Source organism: Halichoerus grypus, chromosome 5, assembly GCF_964656455.1.
Source record: "Halichoerus grypus chromosome 5, mHalGry1.hap1.1, whole genome shotgun sequence".
NCBI classification, from domain to species: Eukaryota; Metazoa; Chordata; class Mammalia; order Carnivora; family Phocidae; genus Halichoerus; species Halichoerus grypus.
The window spans coordinates 7,776,331-7,800,473 of record NC_135716.1 but is presented as its reverse complement, the minus strand read 5'-3'; the positions used below and the strand labels follow the sequence as shown (position 1 = coordinate 7,800,473).

Sequence of the window (24,143 nt, the reverse complement as noted above, 5' to 3'; positions counted from 1 at the left end):
AATTTTAAAAATCTTTAAAAAAAGAAAAAAGTACAGCATAGGAAAGATAATCAATAATATTGTAATAACTTCAGTGACAGATGGTGACTAGGGCCATCGTGGTGATCATCTCATAATGTATAAGAATATCGAATCACTATTTTATATACCCTGACACTAATGTAATCATGTATGCCAATCAAAATTTAATTTTAAAAAAGAAAGAACAGAAAGAAATTTGTGAAACTCAAAAATACATGGAAATTAAATGACGCTCCGAAATAACGAATAGGTCAAAAAGGATATCATCAGGGAAGTTAGGAAATAATGCTGAGATGATCAAAAGGAAAACATGACATACACACATTTGTGGGATTCAGTGAGAGCAGGTTCACAAGGCTGTAAATGCCTGTGTGAGACACAGAAAGATCTCCAATCAGTAGCCTATTCTTCCAACCCAAGAAACCAGAGAAAACAGAAGCAAACCAAATGCACAGCAAGCAGAAGGACAAAAAGTAAAAATTAAACAGAAAAACAAAAGATAAAAATAAAAAAACTGACAAACTTTTAGCTAAACTCACCAAGAAAAAGGAGGTAAGATTCAAATAGCTAAAATCAAGAATGAAAGATGGAACATTACTGCTCATCTTACAAAAAAAACTTTTTTTTAATTCTCAGGGATACTATGAACAAGTAATTATATGCCAACAAATCAGAGAACTTTGATGAAATAGAAAATTTCCACATACCACTGAAAGGAATTCAAGAAGCAACAGAAAATATTCATATACCTGTTGCAAGCAAAGAAACTGAATCGGTAATCCAGAAACTTCCCACCCAAAGCCCAGAACTAAAGGGCTTCACCGGTGAATTCTATCAAACATTTAAGAAGAAATAACACCAACACTTCAAAGATCTTCCAAAAAACAGAGGAGGAAGGGACACGTCCCAACTCATTCTGGGAGGCCATTATTACCCTGATTCTAAAACCAAAGACATCAGAGAAATGACCCTACATAAGATCTCTGAATACAAACTCAAATTTCTTCATCAATGTCCTAGGCAAACCAGCTCCAGCAGCACATGAAAAAGGATTATGCAATATGACCAAGTGGAATGTATCCCAGGAACGTAAGAGTGGTTCAGGGTATGAAAATCCATCCACATAAATCACGTATTCATGCAATGAGGGGGAGAAAGAACACACGGTTACCCCCACTGAGTGATGGACCATGGCTGCAGGGCAGGTTCAGTAGGGAGACGGGCCTGGTGGGCTGGCTGTCTGGGAGACGAAGAGGAGGATGGGTCTCAAAAAAGAGGGGGCCCCGCTGGCCTCCTGAGCAGACAGCCCTACCTTTCACTAACATTGGTAACAAGGGCAAGGGTAGAAGTCAGCATACAAGTATCAGAAACCACTGACGCACAGGATTCCAGGAGGAGATCTATCTGTTCTCTTATCATTTGCTCATTATTTATAAATGAAATGAAAAATTCAAATTATTTCATCTCATTCACATTTCATTTTAGTTGGAAGAAAAATCTTAATAAGCAAAGCTGAATAAAAACAGAATTAAAACTTTGTAACCACCTTTCTCAAAGTTCTCGACCCATTAATCCATGTGACTTCTGTCTGCCATATGAATTTTACAAAAGAGATTATCCCCTCTTCTGAGTTTATAGATGCTCAACCCCAGAGGCAACATTCACAGTTCCTGACCAAAGCTCTGGTTCCATCTGTCCGTTAAGCCACACTCTTTGGAAGCCCGATGTATCTTAACCACTCAGCCGTGGGGAATGTGGACGTCATTGGGAGTCCTCCAGGGAGGTCTGGACGGATGAGCCTTACTCACCGCCCCCCAGACTGGGCGGCAGAGGGCGAGGTGGCTGAACTGTGAGGGCCCCGGCATTAGGCAGATTCTTTTTTTTTTCCAGCTTTACTAAGGCATGACTGACAAACCAAAATTCTATATATTTAGTTTATACAATATGCTTTTTTAAGGTACACAAGATGATTTAATATACATGTACACTGTGAAATGTTCACCACAGTCAACAATAGCAACCATTTTTTTCTTTTGGTGAGAACATTTACGATCTACTCTGTCAGCAACTTCAAGTACGTAATACAGTATTGTTAACTAGAAGCCCCATACTGTACATTAGATCCCCAGAACGTATTCAGCTCAAAGTCTGTACCTCTTGACTACCATCTCCCCATTCCCCCGACTCCCTGGCAACCACCGTTCTACTCTGTGGTTCTATGAATTCAGCTATTTTAGATTCTACATATATGTGAGATCATACAATATTTGTCTTTCTGTGTCTAGCTTATTTCACTCAGGATAATGTCTTCCAGATTCTCCCATGTTGCAAATGGCAGGATTTCCTCCTTTGGCATGGCTGAATAATATTCCTCTGTGTGTGTGTGTGTGTGTGTGTGTGTGTGTGTGTGTGTGTGTGAGAGAGAGAGAGAGAGAGAGAGAAGGAGAGAGAGACTTTCTGTATCCATTCTGTATCCATTCATCTGCTGAAACTTAGGTTATCTATTGTGAATAAAGCTGGAAAGAACATGGGGGTGTGGATATCTCTCCACGATATTGATTTCATTTCCTTTGGATATATTTCCAGAAATGAGATTGCTGGATCATGATATTATTTGATAGATTATCAAAGATAATTCTATCTCTCTTTTTCTGAGGAACCTCCATCCTGTTTTCCACAGTGGCCATACCAGTTTGCATTCCTGCCAACAGGGCACAAGGGTCCCTTTCTCTACATCCTCGCCAACACTTATTATCTCGTCTTCCTGAGGACACAGCCATTCCCAACAGGTGCGAGGTGAGAGCTCACTGCAGTTTTGACTTGCATTTCCCTGATGGTTAGTAACATTGAGCATCTTGTCATGCACCTGTTGGTTATATGTATGCCTTCTTTGGGAAAATGTCTGTTCAGGTCTTTTGCCCGTTTTTAATCAGGCAACTGGTCGATTCTTAATGCCCAGTTGGCCTCCCTCCCCCTCCTTTTCCCCAAAGCAAAGAGACTCAAATGTGCACTACTGGTTGAGATGTAGTTACTGTCACTTCCCACCTCAGACTTGCTTTCTCGAAGCGGGGAGAGGACAGATGCATTCACGAGGCCCGTGACAGGGCTGAAACGCCGTGGACCCACCACACCGGGCTGCTAGGGAGGAAGACACGAATACTCCTGCTTCTCCTCATTCTCCACCACTGGTTTCAAGGGCTGGGTTTTCTTGGTTACATCTCACACCACCAACAGTAACCAGCAGAACTTCTCAACAACTTAATCCTCTGTCAGGTGTATTTCTCTGAGCTCCCTGGGAATGGCCAGCGGGACTCATTAACCAAAACATTTTTTGTCTGGAGTCTCTCCTTGTTAACGATGTCAAGACAGATGATCAATAAGCCAGCCTGGTTAGAAATGCCAGTCTGAATATTCCCAGGAAAGAGCAAGCGGTTATCGGTGTGGCTAATGAATCCTGTGATGGAACAGACTATCCTTCTGCACAGGAGACTGGCTGTGGTCCCTCATCATACAAAAATAGTTTTCTGGGGGCTTTTCTAACTGCTGTTTGCAGCCATGCCTCCTCTACTTCATATTTTCTTTGTCTATGGGGACCTAATTACAGTGCCGCAACGGTTTCTCTAAGCCAGCCACCTGCCGCATCAGATGCCATTCAGCGGGAGATGCCTGGACACCGCACACAAGATGGACCTCACTCCGCACACTGCCTGCAAACCCGAAGGATTCCGTGCGAATCAAAGCTTCGCCGCTGGAAGCCTTATTCCAGGTTTACACGCTCGGTTCAGAAATGCTGTGTCTCAGGTTGTATATTCTTACACATTAATCACGTCTGTTAGAATAGCTTCCCTTTACTGTCTTCTGTGCGGGCGTCATCCGGCGCCGCAGGTATATCCCCTGGCTTCAGCCCCAGCGCCCACCTGTGACAGGCATATTTATCTTCATTTGTCAGATAGCTCGGGGAGGCTCAGAGAAGTCACGTCGTTTGCTTCAGGTAATGCAGCTCGCGGGTCCTAGGGCCGGGTTAAACCACACTCATCTGACAAGCTCCCGCTTTCTGCACTGTGGGACGCTATCACCTCGTCTCATGCACTCCTTCCTTCCTCCATTCGTGCATTTCTCCTTCTACAGCCAGGCGCTGGAGAAGCACCCACAGAGGCCAGGTTCGGTGAATTCAAAAACACACTCTTATTTGAGCAGACCTACAACTGGACAAGTATTAACTGTGGGAAATGTGAATGTTCTGGGTTTCCGTGCCCACCAAACAGAGACCCAGCATCAAAGTACCTGTGAGCAAATCACCACTACCACCGATGGGCACGCCCGTGGCCACGGCCCCTCACCCGGTACCCCAGGCCCCTTACCATCTCCGCTTTTGCTTGGGTTGGTGGGCTCAGGAGTGCTCAGAGGTCTGAGGGGAATGATGATTTCATCAACATTAACCCCTTCTTCTGTGTGCTTCTCAGAAACGTGGGACAGCAGCTCCGACTGGCTGGGTGAGAAAAGGTTACAACATTTGCACATGAAGATGGCCGTGTTTTCTGTAAGAAAAAAAAAGCAAACGATGTCATTTCATCTTAACGAAAACAACAATTGCTTCCAATCACCAAAAAAAATACTGAAGGCTGCCCTTTTGAGCCATGGCCAGTCTCCAACACACTGTGTCCCTCTCGTGGACACCTCCAGGCCAGGCAGCTCACTTTTAACTTCAGGTGGCCCCAGCTGCCAGAAAATTCTTTCTTCAGAACTTCAAAATCTCAGTCCTTCTGGATAGTGTCTATTTTGGGAAACCCCCACCCCAAACCATTACCCAAATCTACCCAACAGCCCAGATTCCAGCATTGACATGGCAAGGTAAAATAAACAAGGAGGAAACTGCAAAACCAAAATCCAACCTTCAAATGAATGAACCTCGATGACAGCAATTAAGTGCTCTAGCTAGGCTCTCTCAAATTAGGTACAAGGGAAAATTGATCAAAACAGCATTTCTCAAGAGCCAAGACACCTTTTGCTGGCTGGCACAGGGACTAAAAACAAGAAGAATGGGAATCTGTTGATTTTTTTTAAGCCACCTAATTCCTATTTGAAAGCATTACTACCATTCACAAGTATTTACTAATAGTCCATTATTTTCATCCCATTATACTAGGCAGGAAGACGTAATGGGAAAAGGCTCCTTTCTGAGTCTAAGATAATTGTAGGTACATAGAGGAATATTAAATTTACGATCAACAAACTAATTAAAAGCTAGATCTTTTTTTAACAGTGCAAAGAAGAACCGGTATGATGGAAAAGACAGTGGCTTTGAAGCCAGACGGACCCAGATTACATTCCCAACCCCGTCCCTAAATGCTGTAAAGTGGGGTGATCTTCGAGAATAGTAATAACCTCTCAGTTGCTGGAATGCACTAGGAGAAGCAGCGAACCTGCCTACTCAGCAGTGGGAACGCTGTGAACCACGGTCCTGACTCTGTCCAGCTCTCCACCTACCGTGTGCCCTCACCCACCTCACCCACGCCGCTGGACAGCTGAAAATCTACACCCACACTGCCTGCTTCCCCTCACCCTCATCGGCCTCAGGGGGACTCCTGGCGCTGCCTGGCAATCATACAAGGTCTCCGGGCCACCTGCTCTCTGTGGAGGCTGGACAGATATATGGCAATCCTAGATGATCTCTAGGCCATCTGCTCTCCATTGACGGTGAACAATGTTTCGTACCGCTCCACTCCCACCTCCCATCCTCACGCTGGGCTGCTGACCTATATATACCACACGACGCCGCCAGAAGACAGCTTCCGCGAGCTTCCACCACCACGCCTGCCCTCGCACCTGCATCCCCCGCCACCCACCCAGCCTTGCCCCAGTATTGGTATGAGGGTTGACACCAGCAAGGGCACAGAAAGTGCATGTGCTGGGGGGGGATCTGTGGGAGCGGGCCGCCCCAGGGCAGGCCACATTTTTATCACCGACATTGTTTAGTACCGGTGGCTCAGGGAGATGAAAAAACAAAAAAGCAGGCCAACATTTAAATGTTGTTACTGCTTTAAAATTCTCTAAAGAGGGGCGCCTGGGTGGCTCAGTCGTTAAGCATCTGCCTTCGGCTCAGGTTATGATCCCAGTGTCCTGGGATCGAGCCCCGCATTGGGCTCCCTGCTCAGCGGGAAGCCTGCTTCTCCCTCTCCCCCTGCTTGTGTTCCCTCTCTCGCTGTCTTTCTCTCTGTCAGATAAATAAAATCTTTAAAATAAATAAATAAATAAAATAAAATCCTCCAAAGACAACTCACCCCTAGTGCCTGCACCTGGGAGGACCGTACCCACAGCACACCTGGAAGGCCACTGGATACGTGTGGCCTGTGGGCACTGAACCCCAACCCCTCCCGCACAGTGACAGTGTTCCAGAAACTTCTGCTTCTTTCTCCAGACCACCAATTCTTCCTCTCTGCCACTGCTACATGCTTATTTTTCCCAGCTTAAAACAAAAATCTTTCTTGATCTCCACTCCCCTGCTCTCCCCCACCCCATTTTTCTCCTCCTCTTTGAAGCAAGACTCCCCTACCAGAAGAGGAGACCAGAAAGGAAGGCAGTGGGAAACCTGACATTGCCACAGTGAGGACAGAACCCTGCAAGGCACCAAGGCTGCAGGAACAGATCTCCCTCTGGATCCAAAGGAAGGGCTCCTCCATGAACAAGCAGGTGGAGTAATGACCTAAGAGAATTCTTCCCTCCCAAACAACACAGGAAACAGAAATTTAACAAAGCAGAACATTGCTTCATCAATGAAAATCTCTCATGAATACTGTCAATCGATATTTTATTTTTTTCCAAGAAATGCTTTATTCCTAAAGAACCCAAAAGCCTTCCCATTCAAACAAGAAGAGATTACAGTAAGACTTCTTTTCTTTATACGAGGCCATGTTGTTTTCAACGTGCTTCCTTTCCTGCTGACCCTACCACGATCCTACAATTTAGGCAAAAAAGGGTTTGTAAAGCCCCTTCTACAGGCAAGGAAACTGAGCCTGAGAGAGGAGAGCAGCTTGCCCGAGTCACGGTGGGCAGGAAGCAGAGAGCAGACTCTTTGCCACCTGCTTCTGACATGAGCTGAGTGTGGCCACACACCTTGAGTGGAGTTCCTTCAAGTTAGGCTAAAATACTCACCGTGGGCCAACAGCGTCTGAAATGACAATCATCCCCGAGAGCATAATCCCAGCATCATCCATCAATTTCTTTCGTGCTCATTCCAGCCGAGTAGTGAGCAGTGGCCACGGGCGGGCCCCCCGGAGGCCCCGCGGCACAGGGCCAGCTCCAGCATGCGGCCCGCCACAGAGGGGGACACGGACACGGACATACCAACTGCATCGTACGGTTTCTACAAAGCCACTTCCCAACAGACCTCTACGTGGTACTGATTTTGGTGGCGCTCTCAGGAGAAAGGGAATCCTATGATATTTAGCAGAGCAGAACTTTTGGGGACCACAGAGTATATAGTGAGGGGCTCAGTCGACAGGCACACCAGGCCCCGTATGGAGACCAGATAAATAAAACGACTTCTGCATCTACGCAGGACAGAGTGTGGGAGGCTACTGTCAGTCGGTCTGCTACCCGACTGTTCCACACCATGGGACGGCCAGGTGGCACCTGGCCCTGGCCCACGTGCTTCCCAAGGCCTGCAGCGCGTCTGCTCCGTTAGAGAGGTGGAGACTAGACCCGGAGCTTCCAGGGGCGGCCGGGGAGGTAAGGACGCGTGACCCAGGAGGACCGTCACGTCACTGAGGGTGTGGACAGAGACGAGCCCGCGGGACCCAGGCGGCTGAGAGGCTGGCCTCCCCTCGGCCACGCGGCCAGAGAAGCACAGAGTCAGGGTGGAACACAGCTTTACCGGACCCAGGCCCCGGGTCTCCGTGGTGCCACATGGCCCTTCCCAGAACGCAGCCCCGCAACTGCCAACAGGACACGCAACTATGCCCCCGAGCTGCGCCAGTTTTGCCACCGACCATGCAGTCTTGTATTTTTTTTTTCAGATTTTATTTTTAAGTAATCTCTACACCCAATGTGGGGTTCGAACTTACAACCCTGAGACCAAGAGTCCCAGCGCTCTCCTGACTGAGCCAGCCAGTCGCCCCGATGCAAGCCTGTATGTCTAAGAGCAGCTGGTTCTGGAAGCCCAGACAGAATACACAGTGTTCCCTCTGGAACATGATCTGTGACTGTCCCCCGGCCTCCGACCGGGAGGGAAGCCGTGCACTCTTTGGAGAGGCTCACGAAGCAGGGTACAAACAGCAAAATGCCAAACATGCGAAGAAAGCGTCCAATCAGGCTGCATCCCCCAAAATACTAAGAATTGTTATTCCACCAAAATAACAACAAAGGAGCTCTTTTCATTTTTTATAGGAGACTAATATGGAAAAATGTATCTTATACCCTGAAATATAATCATAATTATGTTGTCAGCTTATTTTGATAAAGATGCTATAATTTGGATGCATTTTTAGGTCCAATTACTGTGCACTCACCCTCAACAAAAGGATTCAAAGAGAAAACCACATGTTCAGTACAAGGAAAATCACAGAAGTCTGGAGTTTGGGTGTTCCATTTCCATGAAGTACCTGCCAGTTTTCAACCAGCTACTCTGTACTATTAAGAAATCTTAAAATAACTGCATAAACAAGTCCTCATTTCTGAACTCTGACCTGCAGACAGTCCTGGCCAGGAAGAGCCACATCCTGTCCGCGACCTCTCACTTGTACCTGTTTACCCCCGCCCTGCCTGGGGTCCCAGCGATGAGCAAGCCTCTGACCCCACTGCCTGAAGGAGGTCATGAAGGAGCTCACAGGTCCGGGGAGGTTGGTCAGGCCCCTTTGCCGCTGGGGAGGGTCACTGGGGGCAAACAGATCCCACCCCCTCCTCTGGCCACAGGCAATACACGTGTCAGCTGAAGCTGGCCTGCTCCTGAGGGACACTGCCCCCAAAACCTCAGGTCCTTGAGTAAACAGGCAAAGAGCGTCACTTCAGCCTTGAGCGGAGGCCACATACTCCAGCCAGCTCATAGGACGGCCCAGCCCTGCACATAATGAAGGGCGGCCTTTCCCTTCTGCTGTTCTTTCTAAGTCCACCTCTTCTGGGAGGCCAAGGTGGGATGACAAGAGCAAGATAGGATTTGGGCATTCCGGGTCTCCTGTTCCTATAACAGAGCTTCTTCTTATGATTGTCATTATTTATGACAGAAGTTACAGTATGAATACGTGCTCGTTGTAAAACAGCTAAGTAATACAAAACCCCACAGAATAGAGACGGCTCCCTTATCATCCCCTTCAGAACAAGGGCATCACTGAGCAGTTTGGTGTGCATCCTTCCAGACCTTTTGCCGTGCATCCCAGGGAGACAGGGAGACAGGGAGACAGAGAAACCTCGAGCGCGCCCACACTTTCCCTCCCCTCAGGGGCCCTAGTGCCCTGGCCCCTCCACGCTCGCTCCACCTCCCCTGGGATCCTGCTCCCAGCACTGAGCTCAGCACGAGAGCTGCCCCACAAGAGCCGAAGCCCATGACCACGCTGCGGCCCACCCCCCAACCCTGCTGGCCTTTGCAGAGCCGGAAGCCAGGACTTCCACCCGACCCCGCATTAACGAAACACCCTTCCCACTCCGCCTGGGCCGGCGTCAGAGGAGGCCCAGCGCAGGGTCAGGACTTCCTGTACCTCCTTACCACTGTGCGCTGTAGGCTACCGGGGAGCAGGACGGAGGCACTCCCGGCCTTCCTAGTCAGGGCTGGTATTGCAGGGGTCCCGTGGGGAGCCTGAACCCCCATCCTGCCCAGTAGTACTGGGGAGCACCTTCTCCCGGGCATCCGCAGAGGCCGAGAAGGGAGCCTGGACTTCTACCCTCCCTGGCGGTGACAAGGCCGTACCCCACTTCTCCACCAGGGCAGTGTCAGAGGAGTCTGCTGAAACATAAGATTTAAATAAGATCCAGACTCTCGTAACACCGAAGATGCCCAGGATTTGATCGAAAATCATTCCTCATAATTTTTCAAGAATCAGGAAAATCTCAAGTTGAATGACAAGAAACAGTCATGACACCCACACTAGATGATACAGATATCAGAATTATCTGACAAAGATTTTAAGGCAGCCATCACAAAAACAATTTAATGAGCAAGTATGAACAGGCTTGTAACAAATGCAAAAGCAGAATGTCTTCAGCAAAGTAAGGGAAAATATAAGGAAAAAACAAATGGAGATTTGAGAACAGAAAAATACAATCACAAAAACTCAACGGATGGGCTCAAAACAGAATGGAAAAGACAGAGGAAAGAATCAGTGACCTTGAGGATGGAACAAGAAAAAGCACACAATCTGAACAGCAGGGAAAACAGACTGGAAAAAAAAAACTGAACAGGGTCTCAGGGACGTGTGGGACTATGACAAAAGATCTAACATGTGTGTGGTCAGTGTCCCAGGACGGGAGAAAGACAGCGGGGCTGGAAAAGCATTCAAAGAAATAATGGCTGAAAACTTCCCAAATCTGGCAAAAGACACAAACCCCCACATTCTAGAAGGTCAGCAAACCCCCAACACGATGAACCCAAAGAGAACTGTGCCAAGGCCCATTATCACCAAACGTCTGAAAACTAGACCCAAAGAAAGCCGGGGACAAGCTGCTGTGGGAGAAGCCATTTGAGCCCAGAGGACCCCCATCAGACGCGATGGGGTCCACAAGGAAGTGGCGTGTTGTTCGAGAGGGGTAAGGAAGCAACTGCTCCCCTAGATCTCTACATCCAGCACAAACAGCCCAGAAATAAAGGGGGGACCTCAGCATTCCCAGAGCAAGGAAAACTAAAAAAAACTTGTTGCCCAGCAGACTTAACCTCAAAGAACAGCTAAAGGAAGTTCTCTAAATAGAAAGGAAATGAAACAACAATGCATCTTGGGACATCAAAAGGGGAAAAAGTACAAAGGAAAATGTAAAACCATGGGTAAATACATCAGATTTTCCTTTTCCTTTTAGTTTTCTAAATTATTTTTGACAGTTGAAGCAAAAAGAGTAAGTCTGCCTGATGTGTTTCTCAATGTCTGCGGAAGAAACGTTTACAACAATTGTGTCATAGACGGAGGCTAAAGGGGGTGGAAAGGGTAACATTTCTACTCCTCACTCAAACTGGCAAAATGTCCACAAACAGTTCTGCATCTTGACCACAGGGCGGCTACACGCCTCCACACACATGATAAAAATGGACTAGAACTAGGCACGCACGTCGTACGTACCAAATCGATCTCTTGCTTTGGATATTGCGCAATAGTTACATGAGATGTAACTACTGGGTTGAGACGATGAAAAAGTTCTGGAGATGCATGGTGCTGACGGCTGCCCAACACAGTAAATGTGCTTAATGCCACTAAAAAACGGTCAAAATGGTAAATTTCATGGTATGTGTATTTTACAAAAACAAAAACAAATGTAACCACTGGAGTAAATCAGGTGAAGGGTACATGAGACCTCTCTGTACTTCCGGTGAGTTAATTCAAATACAAAATTAAAACAAAACAAAACAAAACTGTGGCAAATAAAACATACCAATGGCTACCAGGGTGGACCCTCTGGAAAGGACACCGAATTTGAGAAGCAGCACGTATCCTGCTTGGTGAATCCACGACCCCATCCAATCCCAAACACCCTACGAGGAATGGAGGAACACAGGGCTCGGAAGCGTGGAGTGAGGCGGCTCCATGGATAGCTACGGGTCGGTCCTGGTCCCCGTGCCCACCACCTCTGGGGGGTGGTGGGGTGATGAGGGCTCTGAAGGGCTGGCACCCCAAGTCTCTGTCAAGTACCTCCCACACCACATGCGCTCAACCTCCTGCAGCCAGAGCCCCGCCCAGCCCAGCACCATCCTTCTTCCCCTAACTGATGCTGCTGCTGGGGACAGAGTAGGCACTCAATAAATGTTAGACGAATTGAGTGATTACAAACACGCTGAAACATTTATCAATACCCACAAGAAGACAAAATGCTACATTACTAGACTATTGGATTACTCTATTTAAAAGCCTGAGTTTAAAAAACTCTCCTCCTTCCTCTCCTTGATTAGTATAAATCATCCTCCCTGCTTTGTAACTAACTATCTTCTACTTGGATTGATTAACTTTAAAGAAAGAGAGTCCAACAGCCAAAAGCTCAGATCCCATTAAATTATCTATCTTATGAAAAGACTAGGGTGGCAAATTCTTTCAGAGTTAAATATTTTTGTTTTCTTGTTTTTCACTTGCCCTTAAGTTATTAAATTCATAAGAGCTGGCAGCTTCCCAATGGGAGTGGAAATATTTTAACAACATAAAGCCAGATTGTTGTCATATCCAATGTAATGAAAAAAGTCTCATTGTGCAGCTCAGTACAACTTAAAATACCTTTTTCTTTCATCTTCAGGAAAAGAGGCTTGGGTTAGGGCAAAACATTACTTTCCATTTAGTTTATTGTACAGAGGCTTCACCCAGCTGTGGATATGCCATATACATCGTCATCATCATCATCACCACAATTACTGAGAACTTGCTGTAACCAAAGCACAGGGAATTCGAAGGCGAAGAAGTAGAAGAGCAGGAAGCTCCAATCAATTACACCCTCACCGTGAGCGGGCACCATGCCAGGCTCATGCTGGGCGCACTAGATCTTCACAGCAATCTAAGAAACAGGTTTTATTATTGTATTTCCTCATCTAAGACATCTATTTTAAGAGGCACTGATATTTTACATACCATTCAAAAAGATAAAAATGCTGCCAAATAAACTAAGACACACTGGTTTCTTATCACACAGATTGTAGGACACCTCCCGATTTTAGAGACGCTGCAGCGTGAGCCTCTGAATCAGTGAGGCTGGGTAACACTTCCAGATTCCCAGGAAAGCGCAGCTCGGTCCCAGGGCTGGGGAGGGTGGGCGTGAACCCGGGAAAGCCTGACTCCCAACCCCTGCTCTTGTCCCGGAAGGCCCCACTTCCCCTCCCGGCACCCCCAACGCACACTGGGGCTGGGGGCCCCACTTTCAGGCTTACTTCAATGACAGCACTTGAAACCCTGCTTTCCAGAAAGAGAAGACAGACGTTTTCTGAGTAGCAGGCACTTTTCACACTCCATCACGTTTAATCCTGACAAGCAGGGCTGCGGCTAACGTATAAGATACCTCGAGAAAGGGGGAAACGCACCCCTTCCTCAAGACACTAGCTCCCCCTGTCAGAAACTGGTCACAATATCCTGATTTTCTTGGCATAAGACACTTTACTACCACTTGCAGAAAACTGTCACATCTATGGAGTGAATGAGTCCCCCTAGATGTGGTGCCCTGGTGCAGTGTGCAACCTGCACAGCTGTACAAAGTGGCCCTGCTACGTAAGTCAGCCACCAAGATATCATCATCCCAGGTTACAGATGAGGATGCCGAAACTGGTACAAGACGATCAAACTCGGGCCCACGTGGTTCCAAAGCCACCTGGTCGGGGCACAAGAAACTTACAAATTGGGAAGAAACACAGACTGTACGTGCATGCGTGTGGTTGTGTGTGTACACAGGAACATACCTACCACACGCCACAGGAGAGCACGGGGAAAACGCAGGAATCCCACGGCTGAGGCAACTGGGGAAGACTGCCCGGGGAAGGGACGGGGACCTGGCCCAGGAGATGGTGGCACAGCTGGAGGCCAAAGGAAGCTTCCACAAAAAAGGAGCGGAGGTTGGCCAGCCAGTGGGGGCAGAACCCAACCCTCGAAATACCGTGAGAGTAAAGAGGGGGAGAACAAATTCAAGGCAGGGGGGCACACTGGCACGCGTGCGGGAGGTGGGCAGCCACCCTGGTCCTCCGAAAACCCACCACAGAAGCCTGCCGCACAAATCAAGTCTGCGGCTGAGATGGGTCCTGAGGGCTTCCAAGTGGGAACTCTGGAGAAAAGGTTTTCCATCTGGGTGACTGGGGCCTGCTGTTTGCCTGCAGGGGAAGGCCTGGGAGCCGGGGCTGAGGAAACGCAGTGCAGGCTCCAGACTCCTTTCCTCACCATCCAGCCCCAACAGCAACGACCCAGCAACAGGGACTGGCTCTGGGCGGGCAGATTATGCAGGCCAGGTCTTTTTACTTCACAGACTCAGAGTTCTTCAGATCTTCCACAGTCGTGATTACATGTGTAATCCAAGAAAGAAAGGAGATTTTTAACCGCCCCCCCAAACTGATGTTAGAAATAAAGGGAGAGTAAGGAACAAAATAAGGTCTCCCCTTGGGGAAGGAAGACACTGACCCCAGGCAGCCTGGGCCGAACACCGGCTGGAAGAAGAAGGGAGGACACAGCTGCCAACATTGAGCAGGAGACACGAATTCTGGACACAGGACAAAACGTTTCCCATGTCTGATGGTGTTTTGGTGTTTCTCCCGGAGGTGATTAGACATCTGACTGGGGGGACAAGGGTGGCTGGGGACATTATGCCTTATGCCTCTCTGCCATTCTCTAATGGAACATTAGCTTGACAACTGAAAGTGCACAGTGTTCAGGGGCGCCTGGGTGGCTCAGTCGGTTAAGCGTCCAACTCAGGTCCTGATCTCAGGGCCATGGGATCCAGCCCCACATCGGGGTCTGTGCTCAGTGCTGAGTCTGCTTGAGATTCTCTCTCTCCCTCTGACTCTCCCCGGGGCTCCCATGTACACTCGCTCTCTAAAATAAATAAATCAATAAAATCTTTAAAAAAAAAAAGACTGCACAGTATTCGTATGACTAAAAAAGAAGAAAGAAGGGGGGGTGGGAAGGAAATTGGTTTAACCAGTAGAGCAAGACAGATTTAGATTGGGAATTGATAAGGAAAAGGCATTCTTGACACAAGAACGTGTCAAGTTATGCCCACCACAACGACACGCCTGGTGGGTGGGGACAGCCGAGGCTCGAGGTGCCAGATTCCAGAACTACAAATGGGTGGGCCAGGTGCACAGGGGGCCCGGGATCAGGGGAGGCCGGACAGGAAAAGGCACCGGAGCTCCCAGAGCTGGATGTTCTAGAAAATTCCCACGTGTCAGCCACGGAAGGGGGGCATCAAGACCTCACGGCCTCAAGTGGCAGCCGCCACCTCCCCTGCCCTCCCCAGCAGCAGAACCGTATGACACTGCCTCCTGCGCTCACACAGACCTTCACGTCTGTGATGGCACCTGATCCTCCCCGCTGACCGGAGAAGGAGCTAAGTGCCACCCAACCACCACCACCACCACCATCGTCATCCCCAGTGTATGGAGGAGAAAGCTAGGGCTCAAAGAAGTTAGCCAGCTGCCAAGGAGCCCAGCCAGATAAATCACAAAGTCAAAACCTGACCAAGACCTTGCAATGGGCGCCCGCCTGGTGGACAACACTGTGCTGGGACAGACGTGTTTACTTCCTGTGACAGGACATCAGGTCACTGCAAGGAACACAAGCCCGGGTCCCCAGCCCACAGCCCACATCACAGAGAGACCTTTCTAACGATTAATTACAACTAAGAAGACGAGCTACACCGAAAGGGGGACTTCGCTCTGTGTGTGTGTTAATAATTTACTACTGCAATTCATTCCAGGGAGCAGTAAGCTGGGAAATGAGAGCGCCAGACGCGGGTGCGACCCCCTCCCTGGACCACACACATAGTAAGATGCCCACTGCACGGCCTGGCAACAGGTCCAGAACGAGGGAACAGAGAACCACCACATACAGGACAAAGAGCTTTTTTTAGCAAAAAAACAAAAACAACAACAAAAAAAGGAAAACAAAAACATGGGTTGTTACCAACAGGCAGGAAATGAGCGGGCGCCATACACGTGCTAGCGGCACCCTCTGGTGGTCGATCCGGGCACTGCAGCCTCCATTCCCGGGATGGAAGAAGTGGACCACAGTGAAAATGTGGCTGACATTTACTGATCCCTAATTCTGTCCGGCACCACAGTTTGCCCGTCACCCACTTAACCTTCACATTAATCCAGTGGGGGAGGGACTGCTATCCCCACTTTATTTTTTTTTAATATTTTATTTATTTGAGAGGGAGAGAGTGCACACGAGCGCAAGAGCAGGGGGTGGGAGAAGCAGACTCCCAGCTGAGCAGGGAGCCCGATGCGGGGCTGGATCCCAGGACCCTGAGATCGTGACCTGAGCCGAAGGCAGACGTTTCACCGACTGAGCCACCCAGGCGCCCCGAAGCTATCCCCACTTTAGATGAGTAGGCTGAGCCCAGGGAGGAGACTGCCCGGTCATGCAGCAAGGGGGGCGACAGCAGAAGCAGGGCACACACCCCCACACAGCCCAGGCCCGGTGCCCATCCTAACTGAGTCACCACGTGACACTTATTGCTGCTTTTCGAGTGGGGAGAGGATCCGTCCTGGCAGCCCAGCCCTGGCCGGCCCAGCAGGTGAATCAGACCCAGCTCCAACCATGGACCCCGTCCTCGTCTCAAACAGCCACTTCCGGGCCAACTCTCAACCTGCATAAAAGTTATTTTCAGGTCTTATGGTGCTTTCCCACTTACAGCCGTATTTCTGTGTGAAAGAAATGATGCTGAGCCAAAGAAGCCTGACTCAGAGGACAGGCGCACATCCATTCCCACCAAGTACAAAAACGAAATGATTCCTCTTGCACTGTCTGAGTCAGGATGGGGCTACCTACCCTTGAGCAGGGTGCTGGTTCGAGGGCTTCTCAGGTGTGGCGGGGCTCTGTTTGGATCCACAAGGAATTCTGTCTGTGAACATCCGTGGAGCTGTTTCTCTATTCTATATACACTCTTCTACACGTATGCTATATGTCAACTTAGAAAATGGAAACAGCAAATTTTAAAGGAAAAAAATGTAAGGAAAAAAAGTAGATTAATGACACATGAAGTGAGAGTGAGGGCAGCCATGAAGCCCAGACCTAGACGTGAACCCACCTCTGCCCAAGTAGCCGTGTCCCTGGCTCCTGTGGGTGCTCGGTCTCATGTGCTTGTTCCTTGGCTGCTATGGGGGGGCCATACAAGCCCAGCTCAGGGACCAACACCTCAAAGGCACAGTCCAACAAACGGTGGGGAGGGCATCAACCTGGGCCAGGAGTCAGGGCCTGGGGACACCAACCCCTAACTGCCTCCCACCTCCAATATGGCAGATTCTGTGTAAGTGTCTGAATCTCTGTTGGTCCAAAACAGAAGTGGCCTTCAAATGGCTTAATGTGAAACCTGGTCTTCAAGCCTCACCCAGAGGTTAACGTGTAGAGAGACAGACAGAGCCCCCTGGGCCCAAGTAAGGGGGTGGAGACAGCCCCACCCAACACCCGCCTCCACTATGGCCTGTGGGCCCAACGTGCACCTGCCCTCCTGCCCCTCCCATCTCCAAGGTGCCCTCCCAGCTCCAAGGATCGGTGGGCTGAAGCTCCAGTAAGTGCACACCCGAATCTGTGGTATTATCATGCATCTCATAAAATGCTGATGAACACACCAGCTTCTTTAACTCACAAACTTAACGTTTTTATTAAATGGGAGGGAGAAATCCCATGGGTGTTCCTTTGCTGAAACTGGATTAACAAAATAAAATGAGAAATGCTCAGGATCAGCTATAATTAACACTGGGCCAACAGTTGCATTATAATTTTATGCGTACACATTTCTTCCATGTTGAAACTTGGCATAATTTTTTAAAGCTATTTTTAAGCACTCTCCGAGTGCGAGCCTCGGGAAACGGAGTATACTCGCATTTAACATAATCCTAAGTGAAGAGCTGGGCCCCTTCCTCGGGAAAGCACCACAAATTATGTGAACAGGAACCAGCCCCATCACCCGCTTCTCTAGCTCTCCACCCCAGCAGATCTGTGCGAAGATCGGAGGATGTGGGGAGCCTCCTGTGCAAAGGACCGAGGTGGCTCCGGAACTCCCACAAAATGCCTCCAAGGTGACCGCATCTCTGGGATCATTTCCACGTTAAACACAAAGTGTGCGAAATCTTGCACCATTTTATAGGATATTTGAGGGAGACAGCAATGCCCACGGCCACCAGCACCAGGCCTCTGACTTCCCAGTGTTTGGTTTTTTTGTTGTGCTGCTTGATTTTGGCTCCTTTGTGTGTCTGACAAGCCTTTTATCTCACTTCTGAAGGGAAAGAAAGGGCTGCAGGTCCCAAACTCTGGGTTCAAACCCCGCCCACACCGCAGCTTCAGAGTGACTGGGGCAACCTTTCCCTTCCCAAACCTGCAGGCACTCAGCGAGAAGAGGAGACCATCAAAGCTGCCTGCTGACCTCATGAGGACAATATGGGGAGGGGGGAGGTGATCATGGGGGAAACAGTGGGAAAAGGGCTTTGCAGACAGCTAAACATGGCGTAAATGCAGAATAGAACGGACTCTCTGAAATCCAGGGCAGTCGGGCTGGTTGGCTAAAGCTCCCGACCATGTGCTTGGTTGCTCCCCTCCTACCACTGGCCCTATCTGCTGAAGAAGCCAGTACGGGGCCCTACATACATACACACACGCACGCACGCACACACATGCACCTGTGTGCATAACATGTACATGCAGGTACACATATTAGATGCATGACAGACACGCGCTATGCATGCATGTGCACACACGTGTTGCGCACATGTACACATGTAACACAGATGCGCGCACACACATGCTTCCCTTAGGAAAAGAAAAGATGCAGGCGACTCAGAAGTTCTCTGAGGGATGGACATAAACCATCCAGCATGAATGAAGACAACGAATAGAACCCAAGGCTCTGAGAAGAGAAAGCCACCACAAGGAAGGGGGGAAGAAGGTGGGCAAACAAGGGAAGGAAGGAGAGAGGCCAGAACTCACACTTCCGGAGTCTGAGACAGGCCGGAACTTGGCGGGGGACGGGGGGATGGGGGGGCCTGGGCAGCAGGAGCTAGGGATACAGATCCCATAAGAGGAGTGCGGACCCAGCTGTGGAGAGACAACTTGGGGGGGATCCCCCAGCCTCCTCCCTCTCCAGCAGGAGCTCAGATTCTACCCAGTGTCTTCCCTGCTGCACCCCAAGCCCGCAGGGGAAGGAAGAGCCAGAGCCCCAGGGATCAGGAGATGCCGCCAGGTCACTGTAGCCATTGTTTAATGACCGGGACTGTTTTCTGATTAGACCCGTCCCGCCCTTGTTTCTTCACTCTGCTTCCCAGGTTATTTTAAAGATGAACTCAGTTTCTTCTAGCATCGCCCAAAGTGCGCTGCCTGGCACCCGTTAGTGAAGATGCCACCTGCCCGGTCCCCATTTCTGCAGCCTACTCACACCCCACCCCTGGTAACCCGGGCAAAAGGGCAAAAATAAAGCCCTTAGAAAGGCTGATTCTGGCTCACCCCTTCTCCTGCCTGGGCAAGGCTTCAATTCAATGCACGTGTGATGCGTACTTGCCCACATAAAGCAGGGGTGCGAGGGGCCAGGAGGGGAGAGAAGCACAGAGCAGCATTTCCCGGGCTGTTCCTGCTCAAGGAGAAGCTCTGGAGGGACTGCCACTCAGCCACCAACGCTCAAGAGACCCCCTCCAAGCATCTGCTGTCCTACAGAAACAGGAGCACTGTGATTTCAAATTCTCTAGCAGCCATATTAAAACAAAAAGAAACAAGTAAAATCAATTTTAACAACATGTCTTCTGTAATCCAGGTTATCCAAAATATTACCATTTCACTTATAATCCATTTGTAAAAGATCGATGAGAAATTTCATTCTTTTTTCTTTTTGTACCAAGTCTTCGAAATCCGGTGTATGGTTTCCACTTACAGCATACCGAAGTCTGCATTAGACGCAAATCTAGTATTCACCTTGTTTCCAGAACCTCAGGCAACTTTTCTACTGCAGATGAGAGAAACATGGCATGTGGATTCCACTCCCCCACATCCAGCAGGACCGGAGAGGGCCCCCACCACCCCAACATCTTTGGGACCCACCAAGTTAGGTAAACCAACACAAGGAATTAGGAAATTTAGACCATGACGACAAGAGTCCCTGCCCACACTGTTATGGGAGAGGCAGAAGACAGAGGGATGTTTTCATTTATTACTGTCATGGGCTTAGAAGCCACCTGTCTGCTCCAGGCTCCTGAGGTCATAATCAAAAGAGACCAAATAAAATAAAAGCCTGGGCAGGAACGGAAGGCAGATATGGGAAACATGCAAATTCAACTTCAAATTGTAAATGTCTGCTCTACTTATTATGAAAGCCTGAGACAGGTCTCAGTGATAAAGTAGTCTGAACTTGAAAACTAATTCTAGGAGAAAGAACTGCCCTCTAATATCCAGATGTGTCGAAGTTTTTTTCTAATTCCAGAACAGAGCTTTAAATTAAGCAGGAAGAGCCGGGGGGGAAAGAATTCTCCAAACCCCACCAGCCACCCACCCCAGCCTACCAGAATGATCTGGCCCACTCTTCCTAGTAACTAAGATGTGAAGTAAGTATTAGGTATATTCTCCAAATGCCTGGGCTATTAGGGAAAGAAGTCATTTTTAACCGATGTTCATTAGCTTCATAATACAACATTTACTAAGCGCCTAACATACGTCACACATTATGCTGGGCACATTTGGAAATGAGTAAGATACAGACCTTCCCACTTTGTTCATGAAATAATTTAAAGTGACTGTGGTTTTATTTGTGGTCTAATTTCATACTCTTGCCTTGGAAAGGACAGAGAGGTGCCTAAATCCGGCCTCCTGGCCAGTGTCCAGACGGGACGGACAGCCCTATCAGACCCTCACCTTCAGTGTCTGAACAGCTACCATTTATGTTTACACAGCTGGGAACTTCAGAAGTCTGGCTCCAGCTAGTGCAGCCTCAGGGTGACCCTGGCAAGGCCAGCCCCTTGGCCTTATCTGAACAGGCTATCCAGGGGTCCCGGGGGTCTTCTCCCCTGCAAGCCTGGCAGCCCAGTCGTTCAGCCACACCTGGTGGGTCCCCAAGCTTGGCTAAGGCCAGGCCAGTCCTGGCGCCCAGGCCCCGTATCTCTTAAACCACCTGCCGCAGGTCTATACACACACATGTCCCCTAGGGGGCGATAAAGGGCAAAGGAGAACTCAGGCCTCCAGGAGCTAGTTGAGAGCCACAAGCTTGAAATTCTACGAAGTGGGTAGGACTGGCAGGCGCCTGCAGTCTGGTTAGCAGACTTGTTTTAGATCGGGCACCCTTCTTCGAGTCTCAGCTCCAACCTCACTTGCTCAGACAGCCTTTTCTTAAACCCCTTCACTATAACTGAGTTATCGGTTACTGTCTTGCCCTCCCTGTATTCACTTTAGCAGCAATTACCACAACGTGTAATCGTGTATTTAATGGTGTGTTTGTTTAACCTCTGTCTCCCCTAATAGACTGTATGCTCTAAAAACATCAATTTCATTTCATTCAAGATACAGTTAAAAGCTTAAAAAGATCAATGCTGCAGGCTAATAAAGATATTTACCTATAAACAGAGAAATGCTGCCAATTTCCTTTGTTGTGAGGACTAGAGCGTTTCCAGAGTGCTCACTCCGAGGCCCTGAGGATGTTACCCAAGTCATCCCTCATTCTCGCTTCCTAGCAAAACAAGTCAAGACCTCCTGCTGGGGAGACACCCGATGAGCTCTGGATGGGGGCCACCGGCCAGCCCCCCACAGGGGGAAAGCGATTCACTGCTCTGGTTCTCCAACTCTGCAAAATGGGACTAAACGCAGCATTCGGAACAGTGGTTTGAAGAGAAAGCAGACCCAGACAAAGGGCCTGGAAGTGAGATGCTCCGTGAGAGAGAACAGGGTCCAGATGTGCGCAGGGCACCCACCCCCCAGCAAGGGGACGTCCCACTTCAACCGCACGGCTTCTAGGGGAATTCTGCTCCTTCCTGGACACTTACACCCTCGGGTCCTCTCTCCCTGGGTCTACGTCCCCACAAAAAAAAGAAGCAAAAGTCAGTCCTTTCACTGAAATACAAGAAATACACTCAACCCAAACATTCACGCACTTAAAGTAGAAAAATAATAAATAAGCAAGTATAGGGATAATCCCTAAAGTGAAATACAAAAAAAAACAAATGAACAGAACTGGACTTTAACTGAGCAACACAGGGGCGCCTGGGTGGCTCAGTCAGTTAAACGTCTGCCTTTAGCTCAGGTCATGATCTCAGGGTCCTGGGATCGAGCCCCACGGCAGACTCTGCTCCGCAAGGAGTCTGCTTCTCCTTCTCCCTCTCCCTCTGCCTCCTGCCCGCCCCCCACCCCGCTTGTGCTCTGTGTGAAATAAATAAAATCTTTAAAAAAAAAAAAGAAGAATGAGCAACATAACTGTACTGAAATGGGAGGGAAGAGCGGGGGAGGACAAGCCAGGTCACTTGGGAAGCTGGTGTTTGCACCCCCCTCGGCCCCCGGTCAAAGAGACACAGAGATCTGATTAAATACTGAACTCGAGTTAGTGGGCCTCTTTCCCAGTGACACAGGTTAGCAATTTGCAAACTATTTTTAGTAGATCCTAGGACTGAGCAAATAAGTAACTTGCTGTGGGTACTGGGAGGCAGTCTCTCTGGGTCAGAGAAGGGAGTTACACATCTGGAAAGGGAAGGGTGAAGAAGATGCCGGTGCCGTTGGGTTGGAATTGGAAAGATCCACAGATATGGACGTGGGTCGGCCACGTCTGAACTTTCTACACGTCTGCGTGGTAGATGTGCACAGGTACCCATTTCCCCGCTGTGCTTAAGGAGAAACAGCCATCATGGCTCACCTAGTCCCGCATCTCCGTCTCTCAACACCATGCTCCACTTGAACCCGTTCTCCTCTAGGAACAGCCGATTCCAGAGCTGGAGAGGGAATACCCTGTTGTACAGAGACCAGGGAAGTTCTCAGAGAACGAGGGGGCACGTCAAAGAGGCTTCGATTAGCCAAATATGGGGAAATTGGGTCATCAAATTAAATAATATAAAGGATCACAAACCAATGAATAAAGAATTCATGAATCCACAGATTTATAAAAAACGGGAAGCTCTCACACAGAAGACACCTAATAAATGCAGAAGAAATGATGGCATTCGAGACACACCATCTGGCAACCCTCAGCGCTAATGGGGTCTGACAAGAGTCATCAGTGGAGGCTAAAACGAGGGGTGAAGAAAATCCGAGCAATGAAGAGGAGCAGGCCAGGGACACGGTCCCAAAATATCTCATCGTGAGACAATTTCCAAGGAGAAAAACAGTAACTGTCCCTCGAGAGAAGCTGACCCCCTCCAACGTGCAGGGCCGAGGGTCGGCGCCACGTCTGTGGTGCTCGCACCCACACCGCAGGATCTGAATGGGATCACGACGAAACCCCACACGAGGCCCGAGGGAGGGACGCTCTACAAAATAACGGGTCCGTACTCTTCAAAACTCAGTGTCATGTAACACAAAGACACAGGAACCGCTCCCTGTTCAAAGGGTAAAGGGACACAATGACCGAACGCAGTGCTTGAGCCATGACTTCCGTCTGCTTCGTACGAAATTATTGGAACTGGTGAAACTGAATTTCTGTTGGTGAAATCTGAATAGCGCTACATTGACGTTCCTGTCTCACTTTGACCTTCGTGAGGTAGTTATGTGGGAGAATGTCCTTGTTTTGAGCACACAAACACTGGAAATATTTAGGAGCAGATCAAAGGGCATTATGTCTGCAACTCGGGCACCAGGGCTTTGGAGAGAAGGGAGAGGGGTCGGGGAAGGGCATGGGACACATCCTGGGACGTCCTCAGTCCAGAAACTCACTAGCGACCCGGAACATGACCAGTCTTGACCCACAGGACTGTCATGTCACACCCTGCCTCTCAGCAGCTCAGACCACACACATGGGCACAGTTTGGGAACCACGGAGATAAGGCAGGCACCGGGCACCGGAGCTGGTCAGGAACATCCGCAGGGAATTGCCCCATTGATGGCAGCAGTGCAGGAAAAGGCAGAGAAAGAGGGAGGGATGGAGGGCAACCCCACTCCGGGCCAACAGCAATCTCTGGCAGGCAACCCGTCGGGTTACGAGAGCAACTATGGACGCTTCTAGACTCTGCCAGAAAAGCAGGAAGATCCAGAGTAGGAGGGCTGAGGTCCCCCCACCCCAAGACAGCGAGGCAGTGCAGCACCTCTCACGGTGCGTGGGACTGTAGGAGCGGGAGCTCTCGGCCAAGGTGAGGTTCAGGT

At 49.1% G+C, this 24,143-nt stretch overlaps 1 protein-coding gene across 6 annotated transcripts in view; it reads right to left on the bottom strand.

Moving 5' to 3' along the window:
• ZFAT (zinc finger and AT-hook domain containing) overlaps nt 1-24,143 on the bottom strand; it is a 199,637-nt gene that overhangs the window by 166,715 nt on the left and 8,779 nt on the right. For all 6 annotated transcript variants that reach the window (XR_013447667.1, XM_036086345.2, XM_078071973.1 and 3 more), the window contains exon 2: nt 4,383-4,559. Coding sequence is in view for 5 of the 6 variants with exons in the window: in XM_036086345.2 (XP_035942238.1) it covers nt 4,383-4,559 (177 nt within the window). In the remaining variant the exon portion in view is untranslated. The remainder of the gene's footprint in view (nt 1-4,382; nt 4,560-24,143) is intronic.